Consider the following 24,824-nt stretch of genomic DNA (forward strand, 5'->3'; position numbering starts at 1 on the left):
TGCGGCATAATCACACAACTGTGAGTGTACACACACACAGCACCAAAATGGCACTCAGGGAAAGATGTTCAGTATGTACACACACACACCACCAAAATGGTATTGAGGGAAAGATGTTCAGAGGGTAGACACACACACCACCAAAATGGCATTCAGGGAAAGATGTCCAGAGTGTACACACACACACCACCAAAATGGGATTGAGGGAAAGATGTTCAGAGGGTACACACACACACCACCAAAATGGCATTCAGGGAAAGATGTCCAGAGTGTACACACACACACCACCAAAATGGCACTCAGGGAAAGATGTTCAGTGTGTACACACACACACAGCACCAAAATGGTATTCAGGGAAAGATGTTCAGAGTGTACACACACACAGCACCAAAATGGTATTCAGGGAAAGATGTTCAGAGTGTACACACACACAGCACCAAAATGGTATTCAGGGAAAGATGTTCAGAGTGTACACACACACAGCACCAAAATGGTATTCAGGGAAAGATGTTCAGAGTGTACACACACACACCACCAAAATGGTATTCAGGGAAAGATGTTCAGAGTGTACACACACACAGCACCAAAATGGTATTCAGGGAAAGATGTTCAGAGTGTACACACACACACCACCAAAATGGCACTCAGGGAAAGATGTTCAGAGTGTACACACACACTGCACCAAAATGGTATTCAGGGAAAGATGTTCAGAGTGTACACACACACACCACCAAAATGGTATTCAGGGAAAGATGTTCAGAGTGTACACACACACACCACCCACACACACCACCACCACACACACCACCACCACACACACAACCACACAGCACTGAAATAGTATTCAGTGTAAAATATTCAGATTATACAAGCACTGCATCAAACTGTTCTCCAGCATACAATGCTGAGTATACATACACTGCACCAAAATGGTATGCAGTGTAAAGTGCTGAGTATACGCACACAGCACCAAAATGGTATCGAGTGTACAATGCTGCGAGTATACATACACTGCACCAAAATGATATCTATTGTACAATGCTGAGTATACATACACTGCACCAAAATGGTATCCAGTGTCAGATGTTCAGAGTATACACACACTGCACCAAAATGGTATCCAATGATATTCAGAAGCTGTATGGTAGTAATATTGTTGATGGTATATGTGTTACAGCATTGTTGAATTATATGATTGAATGAAAATTAAAGTGATGTGCTTGGATTATTTTGTTAGTTGTGGGAAATGCCATGAAAGGTAATGCTGGGAAAATCTCGACTGCTTCAATCAGTAGACTCTGTATCTCCTTACCATAACTCTGTTGATTGTTGCATAAATCAGAACTGCAACATTTTCCGGATGTTTGGACAAGACCAAAGTTCATCGAAAATTCTCCAGGACAACCATAGCAACCTTTAACAAATGAGTTGTTCACAATCCCACCTGAAAAAAACCAGAAAATATATTTCATTTTCCAACATTGTGGGCATAGTTTACACTTTATTTTTTGACATCAACCCTTCCAAATTTCCATCCATTTATTTATCCATGTGTTTATCTGTCTATGCATTAATTTATTTATTCACTGATTAATTTTTCAATTCATCAAATTAATTCACCAACCATTGACAAATTATGTACTTCTGCTTCCATTCATAATTTGCCGAGGTAAGCAGCAATCTATGTATTTATATATCCATCCCTCATTGTGTTTATATATCTAATGACTCTGCTATCATATATCTATCCATGTATTTCTAGGTACATCTGTACGTTGATTTATCTACACAAAGAACAAAAAATAAAGGTAAGTACCGCACAGGAACAGGCACTTCAGCCCTCCAAACCTGTGGCGATCATGATGCCCAACTAAACTAGAAAACAAACCTTCTGCTTACTTGGTCCATATCCCTCTATTCCCTCCCTATTCACGTACCTATCCAGATGCCCCTTAAATGTTGCTAATGTGCCTGCTTCCACCACCTCCTCTGGCAGCGCATTCCAGGCATCCATCACTTTCTGCATGAAAAACCTCCACCACACATCTCCCTTAAACTTTCCCCCTCTCACCTTGAACCTGTAATTGTAATTGACACTTCCACTCTAAGAAGAAGCCTTTGACTATCAATCCTGTCTTTGCCTCTTATAATTTTGTAGACCTTTATCAGGTCTCCCCTCAGCCTTCGTCTTTCCAGTGAAAACAATCCTAGTTTATTCAACCTGTCCTCATAGTTAACACTCTGGAGGCCAGGCAACATCCTGGTGAACCTTCTTTGCACTCTCTCCAAAGCTTCCATGTCCTTCCGATAGTGTGGTGACTATAACTGCATGTGATACCCCAAATGCGACCTAACCAAGGTTTTATGTAGCTGCAACATGATTTCCCAACTACAATTTACTTAATTGTTTCTCCATTCATCCATCATTACATTTATTTATTCAATTATTAGCCTGCTATTGATTCATCCAAATATCCATGAAGTTATCCACCCATCAAGTTATTGATCAATTCTGTAAGAAGCTGCTGTAAAAAATCTCCTAAAACACCTTATATAATCCAAAATCAATTAGCATTATAGAAATCCCTGTCCTTCTCTCTTTCGCAAGTTTGTCAACCCAAGTTTCTGCATGAAATAAATTGTTGGCCATTAGCACTGCCAAGGACACATCCTGAACACAGATGCTGAAAGGCAATGTTCACGTTCTATCTAAAACAAGATATTTGGAAACACGATTTGGGGGATCTTATTCCTCACATTTAAACTGACTGTCTGAATAATGGTTAAACACATGTTCTCGCAATTAATAAACTGCGAGACAGGCTTCTGATGAAAATAGCAGGTGTTACCTTGAACATATTGATTGGTAATGGAATATTCACTGAACAATTGACACAAGACTCTCAAACTTTTCCAGATGTACCATAGAAACATCCTTTCCAGATGTATCACAGCTTGGTATGGCTCCTGCTCTGACCAAGACCACAAGAAACTACAAAGGGTTGTGAACGCATCCCCAGTCCATCATGCAAACCAACCTCCCATCCATTGACTCTGTCTACACTTACCACTGCCGTGGAAATGCAACCAATATAACTAAGGACCATACACGCCCTGGCCATACTCTCTTCCACCTTCTTCCATTGCGAAAAGGATACAAAAGTCTGAGATCACGTACCAATGACTCAAGAACAGCTTCTTTCCTGCTGCCATCGAGCTTTTGAATGGTCTAATCATATATCAAGTTGATCTTACTCTACATCCTAGCAATGACTGTATCACTACATTCTGCACCCTCTCCTTTCCATCTCCCTTATGTACTCTATAAACAGCATGCTTTGTCTATGTAGCCCGCAAGAAACAATACTTTTCACTGTATACCAATACATGTGACAAAAATAAATCAAATCAAATCAAAGCAAACCCAGGAAATATTTGCAATTGATCTTGCAATGGGGAATGGACCAGAGCAGATAAGAGAATTAAAGAGAATTGGCGGCACGGTAGCACAGTGGTTAGGCGGCACGATAGCACAGTGGTTAGGCGGCACGGTAGCACAGTGGTTAGCACTGCTGCTTCACAGCTCCAGGGACCTGGGTTCGATTCCCGGCTTGGGTCACTGTCTGTGCGGAGTTTGCACATTCTCCTCGTGTCTGCGTGGGTTTCCTCCGGGTGCTCCGGTTTCCTCCCACAGTCCAAAGATGTGCGGGTTAGGTTGATTGGCCATGCTAAAATTGTCCCTTAGTGTCCTGAGATGTGTAGGTTAGAGGGATTAGCGGGTAAATGTGTTAGGATATGGGGGTAGGGCCTGGGTGGGATTGTGGTCGGTGCAGACTCGATGGGCCGAATGGCCTCTTTCTGCACTGTAGGGCTTCTATGATTCTCTGATTTCTATGATAAAGCAGGGAACACCTCGGTATAGTGATAATAATATAATACGCTTTAAAATGATCACCATAAAGGACATCAGTATGATAGAAACCTAGATTACAGCTTAGAGAAAAGCTGATGTTGAAGGATTAGAAGTTGACTAAATGAAATGAGCAACAATATGGGGAAAGGTCACGTAGAAGCAGAATGGGGAATGTTTAAAATACTGTTTGACAGAGCACAGGTAAAATTTACCAATAAAATGAAAGAACAAACTAAACATGGGTCCATGGCGCTGTGAGGCAACAGTGCTAACCACTGTGCTGCCAGGCTACCTCAAGTATCATTAAGTATTTGAATCAGAGTTGTGCAGAATAAGAAGGAATATAAAGCAATTAAGAGAGAAGTTTTAAAATTAGGAAGGCAAACGGAAAATATGCAATTAAATGAATAAGGAAGATAAACCAAGTGTAGTAAAATCTGTTAGAGGTAGATCAATGAAAAAGAGAAGGTTGTGAGCAAATCAAATCATCATGGGATAGACAAAAGGTAAAGTAATGATTGTGAGCTGGCAGAAATATTAAATAATTATTTAGCTTCATTATTTACCAGAAAGATAGACATGGCGTTGAATGTTGAGATTAATAACGAGGTCAATGTAATGAAAATAAAGATGTGGTTGTATTGAATAAAGTAAATATGATCAAAGAGATGAAAACCCCTGATTCATACCAATTGCATCCACAAATTTGGAAAAGATTCTTAGGAACCTAAATTTCTTCCTGAATTCCTCTTTAAAGGCAACAACAGGAGAACAATTAGAAATGTAAAATTATAATACCGAATAGTCAGTCAACAAGGGAAATTTTACCCGAGTGACCTTCTTGGAGCAGGTAACAGACACAGAAGACCAGGGTAATGTAGTTGGTTTAACTTATCTGGAATTTCAAAAGGTCTTTGATAAGATGCTCCATAATAGAATAATAAATAAGGTCAGAGAATGGGAGTCAGAGAGAATGTGGCAGGAAGTATTGCCATCTGGTTTGAAGACAACAGTAAGAGTTTTAACAACACCAGGAGAAACTCTTACTATGTTCACCCCAGTCCAATGCCGGCATCTCCACATCTTGAAGACAACAAACAGAGATCAGGATTAAAGGGTGGTTATTCAACATGTCAGAATGTGGGAGGTGATGTTCCATAGGGGTCAGTGCTGGGACCACAGCTGCTCGCAACAGGGGAAGCGATGGTCTAGTGCTTTTATTGCTGGACCATTAATCCAGAAACTCAGTGAAAATTCTGGGGACCCGGGTTCGAATCCCGCCACAGCAGATGGTGGAATTTGAATTCAATTTAAAATATCTGGATTTAAGAATCTACTGATGCCCATGAAACTATTGTCAGAAAAGCCCATCTGGTTCAATAATGTACTTTAGGGAAGGAAATCTGCCGTCCTTACCTGGTCTGGCCTGCATGTGACTCCAGAGCCACAGCAATGTGGTTGACTCGCACTGCCCTCTGAACAAGGGCAACTAGGTATGAGCAATAAATGCTGGCCAGCCAGCAACACCCATGCCCCATGAATGAATAAAAATAATTGACGTTAACAACTTGGACCTCAGAACCAAAGATACAATTCCTAACTATGAAGACGACACCAAGTTGGGGCGGAGAACAAGGAAATGGTCAATACTGAGGAGGAATGCACAAACATTCTGCATTACATGAATAAACTTGCAGAATGGGCAAATAACTGTTAAATAATCACAAATTAATGAGTAGTGTGTTTTGCTCGGAACATGAGCAAATTCAATTGCTACTTGGAAGATTGTAATAATAAAGGATCACAGAGTGCAAATCCAGCAATCACTAAACATTGTGAAACAAGTTAGAAAGTTAACTCGGCCACAGAAAACAAAGCTTCTTATTGCAGATGAGAATCTTCTTATTGCAGAGTTTTCTTATTGCAGAAAACAAAGCTAGGCTTCTTATTGCAGATGAATTGTACTGAAAAGTCAGGAAATTATATTAAACATGCAGTGATTTATTTATTATTGTCATATGTATTGGGAGACAGAGAAAAGTATTGTTTCTTGTGCACTATACAGTCAAAGCATACCATACATAGAGAAGGAAAGGAGAGGGTGCAGAATGTAGTGTTACAGTCATAGCTAGGATTCAGAGTAAGATCAATTTAATATGAGGTAGGTTCATTCAAAAGTCTGATGGCAGCAGGGAAGAAACTGTTCTTGAGACGGCTGGTGCGTGACCTCAGACCTTTGTATCTTTTTTCCCGACAGACATGAATGGTGGAAGAGAATACGTCCGGGTGCGTGGGGTCACTAATTATGCTGGCTGCTTTTCTGAGGCAGCAGGAAGTGTAGACAGAGTCAATGGATGGGAGGTTGCTTTGTGTGATGGACTGGGCTTCGTTCACAACCCTTTGTAGTGTCTTGCGGTCTTGGGCAGAGCAGGTGCCATATGAAGCTGTGATACAACCAGAAAGAATTCTTTCTATGGTGCATCTGTATATGTCGGTGTGGAAGGATTAGGCCAGGTTGTTGGTGATCTGGACATCGAGAAACTTGAAGCTCTCAAACATTTTGACTTCATCCCCTTTGATGTAGACAGGGGCATGTCCTCCACTATGCTTTCTGAAGTAAATAAATATCTCTTTCCTTTTGCTGTCATGAAGAGAGAGATTAGTGTCGTTGTACCAGTTCATCAGATTCTCTATAGCTTTCCATCTCATCATTGTTTGACATCCAACTCACTGTGGTGGTGTCATCAGCAAGCTTGAAAATCAAGTTGGAGGGGAATTTAGCCACACAGTCATAGGTGTATAAGGAGTATAGTAATTGGAGAGAAACAGGGACTCACTCCCACAGGGAGTGGGGGGAATGTGGGACTCGCTCCCACAGGGAGTGGGGGGAATATGGGACTCGCTCCCACAGGGAGTGGGAGGAATGTGGGCCTTGCTCCCACAGGGAGTGGGGGGAATGTGGGACTCGCTCCCACAGGGAGTGGGAGGAATGTGGGGCTCGCTCCGACAGGGAGTGGGGGGAATGTGGGGCTCGCTCCGACAGGGAGTGGGGGGAAATGTGGAGCTCTCTCCCACAGGGAGTGGGGGGAATGTGGGGCTCGCTCCCACAGGGAGTGGGGGGAATGTGGGACTCGCTCCCATGAGGAGTGGGGAGAATGTGGAACTCATTCTCATGAGGAGTGGGGAGAATGGGGAACTCGCTCCCATGAGGAATGTCTGAGGTGAATATTGTGGATGTATTTTGGGGAACTTAGACCAATGGGAACCGATCATTATGATTCAGGTGAGCAAAGATAGGAGGCGGCTCGAGTGGGAGCCCTAAATCCAGCATGGACTGCCTGACCATTTGGTCTGTTTTTTGGCTCTATCTTACATAATCCTATTATTTAGATGGACTGTTTAGATGGAAAAGTCATTTTGGATGGAAAAGGGCATCCGAGGTTTACTCTTCCTGGCTCCCATCTAAAACCTTGGTTAGGTCACAAGGTTTTCTGATAGAAAAGAACTTCTCAAGTTACCAGTACTGGCTTAGGCTGAACACTTTGGCGCGTTCAGGAAACTCAATGGCACCACCATCACTGAATCCCTCACTGCCAACATCCTGGGGGTTCCCACCGACCAGAAACTGAATTGGACCCAGCCCTATAAATACTATGACTACCAGAGCAGGTCAAAAGCTGGTAATCCTGCAGTGAGTAACTCTCCTCCTGACTCCCCAAATCCTGTCCAAAATCGACAAGGCATAAGTCAGGAGTGTGATAGAATGCTCCCTACTTGTCTGGATGAGTGTGTGATGATTTTGTGGGTGCGATCTTGTCTTCCCGCTCTGTCGGCCAATGGGCCAAGCCAGCTGGTAAGATTGCAAAAGAGCCAAGAAATCAGGTTCGTGCCCAATTTCTCACCTTTCGTGACCTTACTGGCACCGGATATCCAGCGAGATCAGCCTTGCACCCAAAAAGCTCTCCAAAGTGCTGCTAATGATAGGACGCGAATGGCCTCCTTCTGTATTGGAGGGATCCTATGATTCTATCCATTGATCTTCTGTCTGTCTATCTGTCATCCATCTATCTTAAAAAAGGGGGAAAAAAAGGGTGGTACGGTGGTTAGCTATGCTGCCTCACAGCACCAGGGTCCCAGGATCAATTCTGGCCTCAGGTCACTGTCTGTGTGGAGTTTGTATGTTCTCCCTGTGTCTGCATGGGTTTCCTTCAGGTGCTCCTGTTTCCTCCCACAGTCCAAAGATGTGTGGGTTAGGCTATTTGGCCATGCTAAATTGACCCTAGTGTCAGGAGAGTAGCAGGGTATATATATGGGGTTATAGGGCCTGGGTGGGTTTGTGGTCAGTACAGACTCAATGGGCCAAATGGCCTCCCTCTGTACTGTAGGGATTCTAGATATCATCAACCAGAGGTTCTCAGCACAGCACTGCACAACCTAACTGACGGTAGCGAATAAGGTCTTTGGTAAGGTCTTGGGCTGCCAGGAGCTGCCGGTCCAATCAGAGCTCTGACTTCTCAGCACTGCCACCGGGTGTGGAGGTCACTGCTGGGTCTACAACTGCAGAGGAAGAGAGCTCATTGATACTTTGCTTCAGATCCTCAGTAAGTTACGGATGGATCTCCCTTGCTAAGTTTCTGCTTTTTAATGGGATTCATTTTGTTAAATATTTACTTATATCATTAAATCTTTCACCTTGTAACTAAGTAATGGGGTGTGTTTAAATTCAATTTCTTGTTTGGGACCGGAGTGTTTCACTTTCAAGTTCAACATAGAATTTAATCATATGATGACCATTTTTCCAGGGGGATCTTTACTCTGAGATTATTGATTAAGTCAGCACTTTTCACAATACTTCATATAAAATTCATTTATCCTCATGAAGATTTAGGTCCTCCCACAATTACTTTGTTACACTTTCTAATTACTTGGTGCTAAATTCTCTGTCCAAAGATCATAAGAACTAGGAGCAGGAATAGGCCATCTGGCCCCTCGAGCCATTCAGGAAGAACATGGCTAATCTTTTTGTGGACTCAGCTCCACTTACCTGCCTGCTCACCATAACCCTTAATTCCTTTACTCTTCAAAAATCTACCTTTGCCTTAAAAACATTCAACAAAGTAGCCTCAACTGCTTCACTGGGCAGGGAATTCCACAGATTCACAACCCAAGAAGTTCCTCCTCAACTCAGTCCTAAACCTACTCCCCCTTATGTTGAGGCCATGCCCCATAGTTCTAGTTTCATCTGCCAGTGGAAACAACCTTCCTGCATCTATCTTATCTATTCCCTTCATAATCTTATATGTTTCTATAAGACTTCCCATCATTCTTCTGAATTCCAATGAGTATAGTCCCAGTCTACTCTGTCTCTCCTCATAAGCCAACCCTCTCAACTCTGGAATCAACTAAGTGAATCTCCTCTGCACTCCCTCTAGTGCCAGTATATCCTTTAAATAATGTTAGGATGGCTGATAACTTACTCACACCAGCCTTTTTTATCTTTCTTATATCTACCATCCGCCTGTACTGATTGCTCTACAGGTCACTCTTTTACTATTTGGGCCACTCTTCATCCATTTCTACTCTGTCCATCTTTTCAGAATATTGTCTAAAACGGAGTTGGATTTTAAAGATAGCGGCTGAGATTCTCCCAAAAATGTTCTAAGTGCCAAATTTGCATAAAAAATGGAGTAACTCCCGATGTTTTTTAGTGGGATTTTCAAAATGAATCTCCCACACTCTGAGCACTGCAGAGAACCTCAGGGTGATCCACTCTGAAAATAATTCACCGGGGCCTATTCCCACTGGAGAGGTCGGCACTATAGCACTGAGCGGGCCACTGCGCATGCACCGATCTGTCAGCATCGAGACTGATGCATATGCAAGAGCGTGCTGGCCTCTTGACCGCTGGCCAGCCCCATGACCCCGCATCGATGCCCCTCCGACCACCCACCCCCTGACCGCTGACCTCCAGGCTAGCCCCGATGTCCCCCCACGACCCCTCAGCCCCGATCAACCTGACCACCTCCCCCAGCAATCCTGGCCGTCCCCCACCTGGCAGTCCTGGACCCCGTGGAACCACCTGATCTACCTCGATGACGAGCTCCAATCAGCCCCTTCCTTCCCTCTGCCACTGATCCCGACTGCAGAGTGGCAGCGGGACCCGCTCACCCTCACTGATCTCCCCCCTCCCAATAGGCCCCACTTCTCAAGAGCCCATCCCCTTGGCACTGCCCAATGCCTGGTGGGCAGAGCCAATATGCCCCTTGGGCAGTGCCAGGGGGCCAGGCTGGCAATGTCAAGGGAACCTTCCTTACATCCGACCTCCTTGGGGAGTCCTCCGTGTCTTCCCTTCACTTCAGCGGAGTCAGGCTGCCAGCTCCCCATTAGTAAACCCCAATGGAGTGAACCACTCCTGGCGAGGGGGAGGGGTGGCTAGCATGCCCAGGACACAAATACAAATTTAAGTATGGAAATCAGCACCACACTGATGATGCCGAAAAGCCTGTGCCAAGCGGGGAGCCTGCTAGATGGCCTCTGTTGATGTCTCCGAGCCCGTTGCACTGCTAACGCAGTGGTCTGGGAGATTCTCCCCCAGCGAATGATCGATGCTTGGCATCCAAAGAGTCAGTGCGTAATGCGACAGAACCACAGAATCGCTACAGTGCAGTCAGAGGCCATTTAATCCAGAGGCCCCAGTGAACTCTGAAAGAACTGTTCCTGCAAGACAAGCCTTCCACTGTGGCTGATCACTGTGGTGTGGCTGCTCTCTGCTCAGTTTCACTGGATGGCAAATTCCTGCACTTGTATTTTCTGCGCGGATGAGTGACAGGCACAAAGTTGCAAAGTGCAGAAGAGGCCCTTCAGCCCACCGAGTCTTCACCAATACATGTGAAATTCACCTGACCTCCCACCTAATCCCATTTACCAGCACTTGGCCAATGGCCTTGAATGTTATGACTTGCCAAGTGCTGATCCATACTTTATAAAGGTTGTGAGGCAACTTGCCTCTAATACCCACCCAGGCAGTGCATTACCACCCTCCAAGTCAAAAAGTTTTTCCTCACATCCCACTAAACCTCCTGCCCTTCACGTTGAACCTATGACCTCTTGTGACTGACCCTTCAATTAAGGGGAGCAGCTGCTCCTGATCCACCCTGTCCATGCTCTTCATAATCTTGTACACCTCGATCAGGTCGCCTCTGTCTTCTCTGCTCCAATTAAAACAACATAAACCTTTCCAACCTATCTTCAAAACTTCCCAGGCAGCATCCTGGTGCATCACCTCCTTCCTATAATACAAATAGAATCATATCCTTCCTATAATGTGGCGACCGGAACTACACACAGTACTCTAGCTGTGGCCTTATCAAAGTTCTACACAACTCCAACATGACTTCCCTGCTTTTGTAATCTATACCCCAATTGATAAAGGCAAGTGTCCCATGTGCCTTTTTCACCACCCCAATAACATGCCCCTCCATCTTCAGAGATCTATAGATAAACACGCCAAAGTCCCTTTCTTCCACAGAAGCTCTTAGTGTCCTGCCATTCATTAAATACTTTCTTGTCAAATTACTCCTTCCAAAGTGTTTCACCTCACACTTTTCAGGGTTAAATTCCATCTGCCCATTTGACCACCCCGTCTATATCTTCTTGGAGACCAAAACACTGAGCCTCACTTAACCACCCGGCCAATATTTGTGTCATCCGCAAATATATTAATCCAACCCACTCATAGTGATCTATAATGTTGAATAATAGAGGAACCAGCATAGATCCCTCTGGTACATCATGGACACTGGCTTTGAGTCACAATGTGGATTCATGGGCGGCACGGTATGGGCGGCATGGTAGCACAGTGGTTAGCACTGCTGCTTCACAGCTCCAGGGACCTGGGTTCGATTCCCGGCTTGAGTCACTGTCTGTGTGAAGTTTGCACATTCTCCTCGTGTCTGCGTGGGTTTCCTCCGGGTGCTCCGGTTTCCTCCCACAGTCCAAAGATGTGCGGGTTAGGTTGATTGGCCATGCTAAAATTGCCCTTAGTGTCCTGGGATGCGTAGGTTAGAGGGATTAGTGGGTAAATATATGGGGGTAGGGCCTGGGTGGGATTGTGGTCGGTGCAGACTCGATGGGCCGAATGGCCTCTTTCTGTGCTGTAGGGATTCTAAGATTCTAAGAATTCTAAGATGAGTAAAAATGATCTTAATTACCTTTGGAATCACGTCAAATGCTTTCCTACCAAGCCCATGGAGGTTCCCTGTTAGCAGTGGCGGATTAACCATTAGGTTGAGTAGGCTTAAGCCTAGGGGCCCGGAAGGGAGGGGGGCCCGAGAGCAAAAAAAAAATTAGTTTAACCCTTTTAAGAGTGAATAAATTTTCATAGCTATACCCCATGGGTGAATTAATATAACAAATACCTATAAATAGAGGAGCTTCACCCCTGGACTTGTACTACATGCAAATAAATACAAAATAAATGCAACGAAGAGTTTGTTGTCATGCTATAACATGTATACATACTTATTTTAGTGCATACTTAGTTACATATAATACTTTTTTCAACATTCACCCTTACGTAGTATTAGCCCCACACCACAGCACGATGACTGTCACCACTGCCCCCAGTGCTATCAATGTATCACCAAATTGATTCACACATTGAATCAGACATGCTTCCATCTGTTGATTTACATGCTGTTATCGACACTTTTGTAAACCAAAAAACACGGAAGCTTTTAAAAGTACAAATGTAAAGAAAATGAAAAATAAATGAATAAAAGGGCTGTAATTGATTCATATAACTTTATGATATTATACATGTAGTACATTATACATAGTACAATGATATAATTTATCTAATGTCACTTAATGTCACTTTATTCCATTCAACGAAGGGTGGGGCAGGGGGCAAGGTCAGGAGGCCTTACTAAAGCTCAGCCTAGGCGTCCGGGTGGTAGTTAATCCTCCACTGCCTGTTAGACCTCAGCCCCGGGAAATCTGGAAGAGGGTGGCATGAAGTTGGGATTCCCCAGAATGCCAGTTTGCAAGATCTTCCAGCTTGTGCCATTGCCCTCTGTTCTGATGGCCATGGAGGTTCGTCAATAGATCTCCTTGTGGGCTTCTTAGAACATATGAGCTGGCTCTTAGGTGAGTGAGTGGAGGCTCACCCAATGGGGAAGGAGCTGTGTGGGATTTAAAACCAACTGACTCCACTCTGACTGGCAGTCAAAAGACTTTGGGGCTGACCTGTACTCTATAGCCTCTGAGTGGCACTTTGACCATGTTGTAAATGAAGGGTCTTGGTGATGGAGGTCTGGCCTCAGTAAGATTATTACACGCGCATGCATACACTGGCCACATGCTGCCCCGTCAGTTTAAAATTTCACTCTTTGTATTGTCAATCACTACAAAGAAGCTAAAACCCAAGAAAGAATGGAAACTTAACTGGATTCAAACGAAATAACAACAAAACAATGCAGATTATAATTATCAAAGCCTTACCAACATTGACTGTGCTGATAGCTGTTAGGCAGTTGTTCACCCCAGCTGGACAAGTTTGTTGCTGGTCATTACATGTAGTTCCAACTCCAGCACAGGAGTAACATTTCAGACATCGCACTAGAAAAAGAAACAGACAAATTCAAACTCATCCTGAGTTTCAGTTAGCGGTGTTAATGTCTTTGGTGATATGACCCCAAATGTGCCTTTCAGTCAGTTCTGTCCTCTTTATTGGAACATTTCAAATTTTCATATTTGGCTCATAGCAGCAGATAACAACTTTGATTGATTATTTTTATCAACGCTGATGTTCAGAGAAGGACAAGAGCAGCAGGGAACACCATCAGCTGGAGGTTCCCCTCCAAGCCACTCACCATCCTGACCTGGAAACATATTGCCGTTCCTTTGCAGTTCCGTACAGTGGGGTGCCCGCGATCTTTATGAAGCTGAGTTCCTGGCCAGGGGGTGAGGGTGCTGAATTGGAGTGCCATTCTGTACACAATGCACTGGGAGATGTCACCCCCGCCCCCCCCCCCCCCCCCCGGTCCTTCCCCACCCCCACCCCCGCACCGCTCCCCCCCCCTCCCACTCCCCCCAACAGCCCCGCCCCCCCAGACAGCACTCCCATTTGCCGCCCCCAATTACCACCTCCCGATCATTGCCCCAGCCAATGACGATCCTCACCCCCACCTTTGCCGCTCCAGCCGATTCCCACCTCCCCATTGGAGAGTAACTCCTTTCCTCCCCTCCTAAGTGACTTCCTTCCTGTCTCCCCCATCATGGCTCCACCCCCATTATGGGCCCGCCCCCCTGTCATGTCCCCCCTCTGGTCCTGCCCCTTTTACCGGCTGGTGCCCAGTGGGCACTGCCAGGGTGCCCAGCTGGCATTTCCCAGCCCTGCCCCTGACCACCTTGGGGACCTCAATGGCCTGCAGTCCCATTGGTGGGGATCAAATGTGATCCTCACCAGTGAGGACCTCGACCGAGGAGCAGGTAAGTGCAATTGAGCCTGGTCCATAGCGTCCAGGACTCACTAATTATATTTAAATGAGGTTTAATATGTTGAAATCAGCTTTGCCCCCTTATCGGGCATGAATTCGATTTTTCACCTCTCGCCCCATCTCACCAGCTCGTCATGCCGATCAACCGGTCGGACGAGCTGGTAAGATCGCGCCCTACAAGTTTTGGGGGAAAGTTCTGCCCAAAAACCTTCAGTGCACAAAGCTGATAATAATGGCTATGAGAGAATATTGGGAAGTCAAACAGTACATAGAATCATAGAATCCTACAGTGCAGAACGAGGCCATTCGGCTCATCGAGTCTGCTCCAACTAGAACCCATGCAGGCCTTATCCCTATAACTCCATGCATTTACTCTAGCTAGTCCCCTGACACTAAGGGTCAATTTAGCATGGCCAATCGACCTAACATGCATATCTTTGAACTGTGGGAGGAAACCGGAGCACCTGGAGGAAACCAACGCAGACACGGAGGGAATGTGAAAATCCCACACAGACAGTGACCCAAGCCAAGAATCGAACCCGGGTCCCTGGCGCTGTGAAGCACCAGTGCCAACCACTGTGCCACCGTGCCGTGGTGTGGGAATAAAATTAGAGAGATGAATATGCGGCTCAGAGGATGGTGTGGGAGAAATGGATATAGGTTCCTGGGCCATTGGCATCAGTACGGGAAACTGGGGGTTGTAACTTTGGGACGGCCTTCATCTGGACCGTGCTGGGACTAATGTTCTTGCAGACGCTATGGGAAGTAGAGAGGGTTCAATCTAAAGAATGGGGGTGAGTGTTCATTTGCATGGAAAATTGAGAGGTCAAAGTTAAAAGTAGGAGTGCAGATGAGTGATCAGTTTGAGTGTCAACAGAAAGTGACAGGTAGGGACAGATCATATGAATATTATATTAAATCAAGGACTCATACACGAACCCTAATTGGAGGGGGGAGATAAGAAAGAAAGATTTAAAGAATCAGAGAATATTAGGGAGCGGTGGTTCAGGTTAGTGAGAGGGATCTTCAATGTCATCGTTTTACAGCCTGAGGCGGGAAACATGAGCAAATATGTGCAACATAGAGAGAATCCAGAGTTGTAAACAATTGTAAAATATCAAAACTAAATGTTTTTGTTTGAATCCCGAAGCATTTGCAACAGAGAAATGTGCTGATTGCACAGATGAGTATAATGTATTAGCTATTACAGAAACATGGTTGCAGGGTGACCTGGTCTGGATCCTCAACATTCCAGAGTATACAATGTCCCAAAATCATAGAATTGCTACAGTGCAGAAGGAGGCCATTCGGCCCATCGAGTCTGCACCAACCACAATCCCACCCAGGCCCGAAAGTTTATTTATTAGTCACAAGTAAGGCTTACATTAACACTGTAATGAAGTTACTGTGAAAGTCCCCTAGTCGCCACAGTCCGGCGCTTGTTCTGGTCAATGCATCTAACCAGCAGGTCTTTCAGAATCTGGGAGAAAATCGGAGCACCCGGAGGAAACCTACGCAGACACAGGGAAAACGTGCAAACTCCACACAGACACTGACCCAAGCCAGGAATCGAACCCGGGTCCCTGGCGCTGTGAAGCAGCAGTGCTAACCACTGTGCTACCGTGCCACCCCCTATTCCCATAACCCGACATACTTACCCTGCTAATCCCCTGACACTTGGGTCAATTTAGCATGACCAATCAAACTAACCCACACATCTTTGGACTGTGGGAGGAAACCGGAGCCCGAGGAGTAAACCCACACAGACACGGGGAGAATATGCAGACACCACACAGACAGTGACCCGAGGTCGGAATTGAACCCGGGACCCTGGTGCTGTGAGACAGCAGCGCTAACCACTGTGCCACCATGCTTCCCTTAAAATTACAGGCCAAAGAGCAAGGAGGTGTGGTAGCACTGTAAATCAAGGAAGGTTTCTAAACAATGGTGAGTTACGATATAAAGGCAGTAGATAGTGATGTTGAATCAGTTTGGGTTGAAAGCATGAATAGCAGGAAGGAAGACAAGGGTTGGAGTAGTCTCTGGACTCCCAGAACGTGACCGCTCCAAAATATCAACGGCATGTTTGAAGGGAACTGCAATTATCATGGGAGATTTAAATCTGCATATTGATAGGGCAAAACAAATCGGCAAGGGGAGCATGTAAGAAAAATTTATGAAGTGTATCAGGGATTTCTTTTTAGACCAGACATTGTGGAACCGAACTGGGAACGGGCTACTTTAGATTTGGTTTTGTGTAATGAAGAAGGATTTATAAGGGATCTGGTGGCTAAGGATCCCGAGAGAGTAGTGACCACAATATGACCAGTTACAGTTTGAGGGTGAAAGCCATAGGTCCATAATTAGTGTCTTCAACTTAAATAAGGGCAATTATAATGGTATGAGAGAGGAGTTGTCTAAGGTAAACTAGGTGAACAAGCAAAGATACAGGTCTGTAAATGGGCAGTGGGCGTATAGTGGCACAGTGATGAGCACTGCTGCCTCACAGTGCCAGGGACCCAGGTTCAATTCCAGCCTCGGGTGACTGTCTGTGTGGAGTTTGCATGTTCTCCCCATGTCTGCGCGGGTTTCCTCCAGGTGCTCTGGTTTCCTCCAACACGATGTGGAAATGCCAGCGTTGGACTGGGGTAAACACAGTAAGGAGTCTAACAACACCAGGTTCAAGTCCAACAGGTTTATTTGGTAGCAAACGCCACGAGCTTTCGGAGTGCTGCTCCTTCGTCAGATGGAGTGGAAATCTGCTCTCAAACAGGGTACAGAGAGACAAAATCAAGTTACAGAATACTGATTAGAATGCAAATTTCTACAGCCAACCATTCTGTAACTTGCTACCAAATAAACCTGTTGGACAGAGAGATCTTGGGGTTCATATCCACAGATCTCTAAAGGTTGCCACTCAAGTGGATAGAGCTGTGATGAAGACCTATAGTGTGTTAGCTTTTATTAACAGGGGGTTGGAGTTTAAGAGCCGTGGGGTTATGCTGCAACTGTACAGGACCTTGGTGAGACCACATTTGGAATATTGTGTGCAGTTCTGGTCACCTCACTATAAGAAGGATGTGGAAGTGCTGGAAAGAGTGCAGAGGAGATTTACCAGGATGCTGCCTGGTTTGGAGGGTAGGTCTTATGAGGAAAGGTTGAGGGAGCTAGGGCTGTTCTCTCTGGAGCGGAGGGGGCTGAGGGGAGACTTAATAGAGGTTTATAAAATGATGAACGGGATAGATAGAGTGAACGTTCAAAGACTATTTCCTCGGGTGGATGGAGCTATTACAAGGGGGCATAACTATAGGGTTCGTGGTGGGAGATACAGGAAGGATATCAGAGGTAGGTTCTTTACGCAGAGTGGTTGGGGTGTGGAATGGACTGCCTGCAGTGATAGTGGAGTCAGACATTTTAGGAACATTTAAGCGGTTATTGGATAGGCACATGGAGCACACCAGGATGATAGGGAGTGGGATAGCTTGATCTTGGTTTCAGATAAAGCTCGGCACAACATCGTGGGCCGAAGGGCCTGTTCTGTGCTGTACTGTTCTATGTTCTATGTTTTATTGACTTTAACCTGGTGTTGTTAGACTCCTTACGGTATTCCTCCAACACTCCAAAGATGTGCGGGTTAGGTTGATTGGCCATGCTAAATTGACCCTGAGTATCAGGGAAATTAGCAAGGTAAATACGTGGGGTTATGGGGATAGGGTCTGGGTGGGATTGTTGTCAGTGCAGTCTTGATGGGCTAAATGGCCTCCTTCGGCACTGTCGGGATTTTATGATTCTCGATTCAAACAGCTGGTCCAGAATGTCCAATAGGAGTTTTTCCCAATCAAAAAGAGAGATTTCATGAGTAAGAAGCAAGTTCTATGGTTTACACAGGAGGTCAAGGATAATGTTAAATTAAAAAGCAGGATTTCCACTGGCAAGGGATAGTGGTAGAGCAGAGGACTGGGAATGTTTTAGGATCGAGCAGCAAAATACTGAAAAGTTAATAAGAAAGAGGAAAATAGATTCATACACCTGCAGTGACTAACTCACCTCCAGACACCTCAAAGCCTGTCCACTATCTACAAGGTACAAGTCAGAACTGTGATGGAATACTCCCCACTTGCTTGGATGGGTGCAGCTCCAACAACACTCAACAAGCTCAACACCATCCAGGACAAAGCAGCCCCGCTTGATTGGCACCCCATCCACAAACATTCACTCTCTCCACAATCGATGCGCAGTGACAACCCTGTGTAGCATCTACAAGATGCACTGCAGCAAATCACCAAGACTCCTTAGGCAGCACCTTCCAAACCCATGACCTCTACCATCTCGAAGGACAGGAGCAATAGATACCTGGGAACACCACCACCTGGAGGTTCCCCTCCCACTCACTCACCATCCTGACTTGGAAATATATCATCATTCCTTCACTGTCACTGGGTCAAAATACTGGAAGTCGCTCCCGAACAGCATGGTGGATGTACTTACACCCCTGGGACTGCAATGGTTCAAGAAAACAGCTCACCCACCACCTTCTCATGGGGCAATTAGGGATGGGCAATAAATGCTGGCTGTGCAAATGATACTCACATCCCAGGAATGATGGAAAGAATAAGGAACAATCAGGGCCTTTAGCTATCATTTCTCAAACTTCTCAGGCCACAGGCTTCGTTTGGCAGGACCGGAGAACTCTTATCTTTAAGCTATGTTGTGATATACACACTGCACCATCATTTTAATAATGACAGACTAATGGCAGGCATGGTGAGGTTGGTATGTAGCACTTAAGCATGAATTGAACTGTATCACATCGATACAAGAATCAATCGTTCTGGGTTGCTCAGTAATGTCTGCACATTGGGGTTCACCCTGGCTGCTCAGTAAGCCAGTAACTTCCCCAGGTTCCAGGGAGTGACCAGACCTCTCTTCCAAATGTAATATAGATCTGACCCTGATTGTAGTTAGTCTTACTTTGGTGATGGCCATTGGAATCAATCCTGAGGGATGGGATATATTGCCACGTGGAAAGACATGGACTATTCAGGGATAGTCAGCATTTGGCAACGTCCCGCATGGCAGACTGGTCAAAAAAGTAAAAGCCTATGGGATACGGGGTAAATGTGGCAAACTGGGTCCAAAGCTGGCTTAGGAACAGGAAAGAAAAGATAATGGTCAATGGATACCCTTGCAAATGGAAAGCTGTTTCAGATGGTGTTCCACAGGGCTCAGTGTTAGGACCCCCGCTGTTTGTTCATATATTAATGATTTGGACTTGAATGTGGGGGTGGGGGAGGGGGAGGGGGGGCGGGCAGGGGGCACAACTGGGAAATTTGCAGCTGTCACAAAAATTGGCTGTGTGTTGAGTAAGGATAGTGATGAGCTCCAAAATGATATAGAGTTATAGATTTATAGAGGTTTTCAGCATGGAAACAGGTGCTTTGGCCCATGTTGTTCATGTTACCCTTTTTATTAACCACTAAGCTAGTCCCAATTGCCCACGTTTGGCCCATAAGGATTGATTGGTGCGGCGGGCAGGAAAGTGGCAGATTGAATTCAACTCTGATAAGCGTGACGCAATGCACTTAAGGAGTTCAAACAGTAAAAAGGAATACACGTTAAATGGGAATATACTGGGGGGGGTAGACAAAGTGAGAGATCTTGGCATGCAAGTGCATAGGTCCCTAAATGTACAGGTAGATTGTAAAAAAGGCATATGGAGTGTTTTCCTTCATTGGTAGAGGTATGGAATACAAAAGTAGGGATATAATGATGAAACTGTCCAAGATACTGGTGAGGCCACAACTGGAGTATTGTGTGCAGTTCTGGTCACCACATTACAGGAAGGACACTCTGGAGAGAGTGCAGAGAAGATTTACTGGAATGTTCCCAGGGTTGGAGAATTGTAGCTCCGAGGAGGGGTTAGAGGGGTTGAAGTTGTTTTCCTTGGAACAGAGAGGGCTGAGGGATGACATGATTGAGGTATACAAAATTGTGAGGGGTAGAGAGAGAGCAGACAGGAGGAACCTGTTTTCCTCGGCAGAGAGTTTAAAATCCAGGGGTCATAGTTTCAAGCTAAGTGGCAGAAAGATTAGAGGGGACATGAGGATTTTTTTTAGGCAGAGACTGCCGGGTGTCTGGATTTTGCTTTGAGTTGGTGGTGGAGGCAGAGACCCTAAACTCCTTTAAAAAGTACCTGGGTCTGCACCTTAATTGCAGAATGCTACAGGACGATGGGATGGGTGCAGGACGGTGGGATTAGAAAGGGTACCTGGGTTCCTTTCACTCGGCATGGACAAGATGGGCCGAATGGCCCCCTTCTGCACTATATCATTTTGATGGTTCTAATCGCAATCTTTCATTCCAAGTTTCAATTTATTGTCAACCTTTAACACTGAAAAAAGAGTTATTTTACTGACATAAAGACTATTTGAAGTGTCTTTGAAACCGCTTTAGCCACACTACTCCCATTGCCCTTGTACACAACAGTTTCCTGTCACACAGGCTGTTCCAATCTCTGGATGTCTTCACTCAGTCTGTTTTTTTTCCAGAACCCAGTTTCTGACCACTGCAGCTGAGGCTAAACCACAACCATTTCTCATTTCCATACCACCCAGTTTGTTCCCCTTTTGCGGATTCCCAAAACGTATCAGCTGACTAACAGCATCCGCTCTTAAATGTATCATTTCACTTCAGAGTGCTACTGGGCTAATCCTTGAGTGAGCACGTTCTCTGATGAGGAAAGGTTCGAGAGGCCAGGCTTGAATCCTCTGGAGTTCAGAAAAATAAGAAGCAACTTGACTGAAACCTATCAGAACCTGAGGGGAAGGGCGACACGGTGGGACAGTGGTTCGCACCTCTGCCTCACAGCACCAGGGACCAAGTTTGACTCCGGCCTTGGGTCACTGTCCGTGTGGTGTTTGCACATTCTCCTCGTGTCTGCGTGCGTTTCCTCCGGGTGCTCCATCCAAAGATGCGCAGGTTGGCTGCGCCGGTCATACTAAATGTGTGAGGTTGCGGGGCTAGGGCAGAGGGGAGGGCCTGGGTGGGATACACTTGCAGAGATCAGTGCAGAATTGGATGGGCTGAGTGGCCTCATTTTGTACTGTAGGTTCTATGGATGTGGAGAGGATATTTGCTCTTGAGGTAGAACCTAGAGCTTGGAGACACCGTTTAAAATCAGAGGTCACACATTTAAAGTTCGCTAGTGTCACAAGTAGGCTTACATTAACACTGCAATGTAGTTACTGTGAAAATCCCCCAGTCACCACATTCCGGCGCTTGTTCTGGTACACGAAGGGATAATTTAGTACGGCCAATCCACCTAACCAGCACGTCTTTCAGACTATGCGAAGAAACCGGAGCACCCAGAGGAAACCCAAGCAGACACGGGCAGAATGTGCAGACTCCGCACACACAGTGACCCAAGCCAGGAATCAAACTCAGCTCCCTGGTGCTGTGAGGCAGCAGTGCTAACCTCTTTGCCAATGTGCCGCACCAGAAATTCTGCCCCAAATTCAGACCTGCGCAGTTCTATCATTCCCCTCTGCACTTGGAATTTCTCCTTTAGCTGGACTGTCTGCCATTGACACTCCCGATGCTTTGTCTGTTCAACATGGTTCTCTTTTCAATTGCTTCATCAGTCTATTCACTAGAGTTTCGCTTTCTCAACTCACAAGGCACAGCAGCTGCTTTGCAGGCTGTTCGCAGTGGGGTTCAGCAGGCGTCACTACTGGCTCCCTCACTCTTTGTTTTACATGACATTTTTATAGGCACTGTCATTGAGAGGTTTGCCGATTATATCAACATGACCGTTGGTTGATAATGAGAAAAAAAGCAGTTTCTGCGGGGAGACATTAACAGATTGAGTTGCATCTTGTCTCTTTGGAGTACAGGAAACTGAGGGAGATGTGACTGTGGTGGATAGATTGTGTGGACAGGAAGGACATATTTGCATTCGCAGAGCAAAAACCAGGGGCAGAGGTTGAAAGTGAACTGGCAGAAAGGTTAGCGGGGGGGTTGAGGAGAAATTCTTTCACCCAGGTAGAATTCACTGCCTGAAAGTGTGAAAGACGCACAAACCCTCATCACTTAGATGTGCACTCGAAATGCTGAAAACATTGAGGCTACATAGCAGAATGAGAAGAGGGGTTAGAAAGACTGTCCCCTCCTTTTCTAAACAGGAGGACCCTGTGAAGTTTTGGTGAACTTGTTCACCCAGAAAGTTACTGAATGGTAATTCAATTTCAAAAGGTTCAGGGAGCTCTCAGGGGCAGCATGGTGGCTAGCACTGCTGCCTCACAGTTCCAGGGACCTGAGTTCGGCTTGGGTCACTGTCCATGTGGAGTTTGCACATTCTCCCCTTGTTTGGATGGGTTTCCTCTGGGTGCTCCGGTTTCCACCCATAGTCCAAGGATGCACTGGTTAGGTGCATTGGCCATGTTAAATTCTTCCTCAGTGTACCCGAACAGGCACCAGAGTGTGGCGACTGGGTAATTTTCACAGTAACTTCACTGCAGTGTAAATGGAAGCCAAACTTGTGACTAATAAATAAAACATTAACTTTAACTCCCATTCTCACTCTGAGCTACATCTGACTTCCCGAGCACTTATTGCCTCAGGGTTTCGAAACCGTCATTCGCACTGACAGATAAATCCCAACAATCCATTCAAAAAGATTCTCACCTTCAGCAATCCCAGTATAGAGGAAGACAACACTGAGAAACAGCTTCATTCTGCGACTTGATGGTTGTGTGAACCTTCGTACAGATCGCGAGACCCTCTCTCTTTGCAAACTGCCTTCAATCTATGCAAATAGCAAGATTAAGGAGCTCTGCTTTTGGCTGCTGCCTCTTCCTCTGTACAAGTAAAAACTTGCCCTCTCTTTCTTACTGTCAACCCCTCCTTCTTTCTGACGAATGCAGCAAATTTTCCTGATGTGCCAATGTGAATGGAGAGAGGGAGCAAGTTAATGATTTCAGGCAATGATCTTTCCACAGAGCTGGGCAGTTAGGAATAGATTCGAATTGGTGAAGTGGGAATGGTGGAGAACGTGAAAACTTGTCAATATTTGTGACAGAGGGGAAGGCATGAGGAGCATTAAAAGATGAAAGAGTTGGTGCGACAAAGGCACAGGGAGTCGGAATGGGATTACAAAAGAGAATGAAGGGTGTGTCAGAGTTAGTGAGGGGATCAGGCAAATGAACAAGTTCCATGAGAAAGAAAACCAAGAGAAAAGCAATCAGCAAAAATAGTGTGCAGTTTTCACAAGCCAATGTGGAGGGGGTGACTCTCCCAGTGCAGCGGGCGGGGAAACTCAAGTGTAGCCATGTGGCGGGCTTCCCGCTGGGCACCACAGCCTCTGCGCATTCCGGCGCCGTATGGCACAGAGCTGAATAAGTTATTTAAATGCACATTTCCGTATAATTTGAAGGCCCAGAGATTTCAGTTCCCCCCAGGCATCTCCCCCCTCGCAAACCTCGCCCGCTCCTCTCAGCCAGGAGTGTTTACAATAGCTCTCCACTTGCAGGGAGCTGGCAGCCCAACCCCGCTGGAGTGAGGGGGAGGCACCCAGGACTTCAGGGATAAGAGGGTGACCCCTGAGCATTGCCCGCTTTGCAGTGCCAGCCTGACCCCCAGCACTGCCCAAGGGACAAAGTGCCAGTGCCCAAGGGGCATCTTGGCACTGCTCACTGGGCATTGGGCAGTGTCAAGGAGATGGGGCCTCTAGTGGGGGTGATCAGTGGTTGGTGGGGTGTCCAGCTGCCACTCTGCGCTGGGATCAGTAACAGAGGGAGGAAGGCCAGCAATTGGAGCTGGCCACTGGGATGGTGGGGGTGATGGGGAAGGGAAGAGATCAGGACTGCCGGGAGGGTGGGTGCGGCGATCAGAGAGATCGAGGCTGGCTGGGGTTGTGGGGTAGTGACGGGGAGAATGGAGGCGGTTGAGGCTGGCCTGGACACGACCGGGAGGCCAGCAATTGTTGCGGGCGAGGTGGGGTGTCGCACGGCCAGCGATTGGGCAGTGATCGAGTTGGCCAGCAATTGGGAGCTCGGTTGTGCAGGGCTACTGTGCATGCACCGTTCAGGCTCTTACAGGTCGGCGTATGCACAGTGGCCCACTCAGCGCAATGCTACCGGCCTTTCCAGCAGGAATAGGCCACGCCTTCTGATTTTTAATGAGATTCATGATGGGGCACTCTGTGATGCACACATTAAAAAAAACAGTAGGATAGCTCCAGTTTTTACGCAAATTCGACAATTATGTGGGGAGAATCCCATTCATGGAGCTGCACAATTTCAGACTGGACTCTGCCATTCACAGGGCTATATTTATGTCTTTATCTTGTTCACTTTTCCCTTCATTCCTTTGCCATTCACACATAAAAACATTGGAAATGGAAACTAGAGGGATTT

The 24,824-nt window shown here is 46.0% G+C and overlaps 1 protein-coding gene across 1 annotated transcript in view; it reads right to left on the reverse strand.

Moving 5' to 3' along the window:
• The window catches only part of LOC144508223 (CD177 antigen-like), a 41,264-nt gene extending 17,363 nt beyond the window's left edge, over positions 1–23,901 (reverse strand). The window contains exons 1-3 of the mRNA XM_078236035.1: positions 23,095–23,901; positions 13,415–13,531; positions 1,313–1,444 (exon numbers count right to left, since the gene is read on the reverse strand). Of these exons, the coding sequence (XP_078092161.1) occupies positions 1,313–1,444; positions 13,415–13,531; positions 23,095–23,143 (298 nt within the window). The 5' untranslated portion in view covers positions 23,144–23,901. The remainder of the gene's footprint in view (positions 1–1,312; positions 1,445–13,414; positions 13,532–23,094) is intronic.
• Between the last annotated feature and the right edge of the window lie 923 nt (positions 23,902–24,824).

This window comes from Mustelus asterias, chromosome 20 (assembly GCF_964213995.1).
Source record: "Mustelus asterias chromosome 20, sMusAst1.hap1.1, whole genome shotgun sequence".
Taxonomy (NCBI): Eukaryota; Metazoa; Chordata; class Chondrichthyes; order Carcharhiniformes; family Triakidae; genus Mustelus; species Mustelus asterias.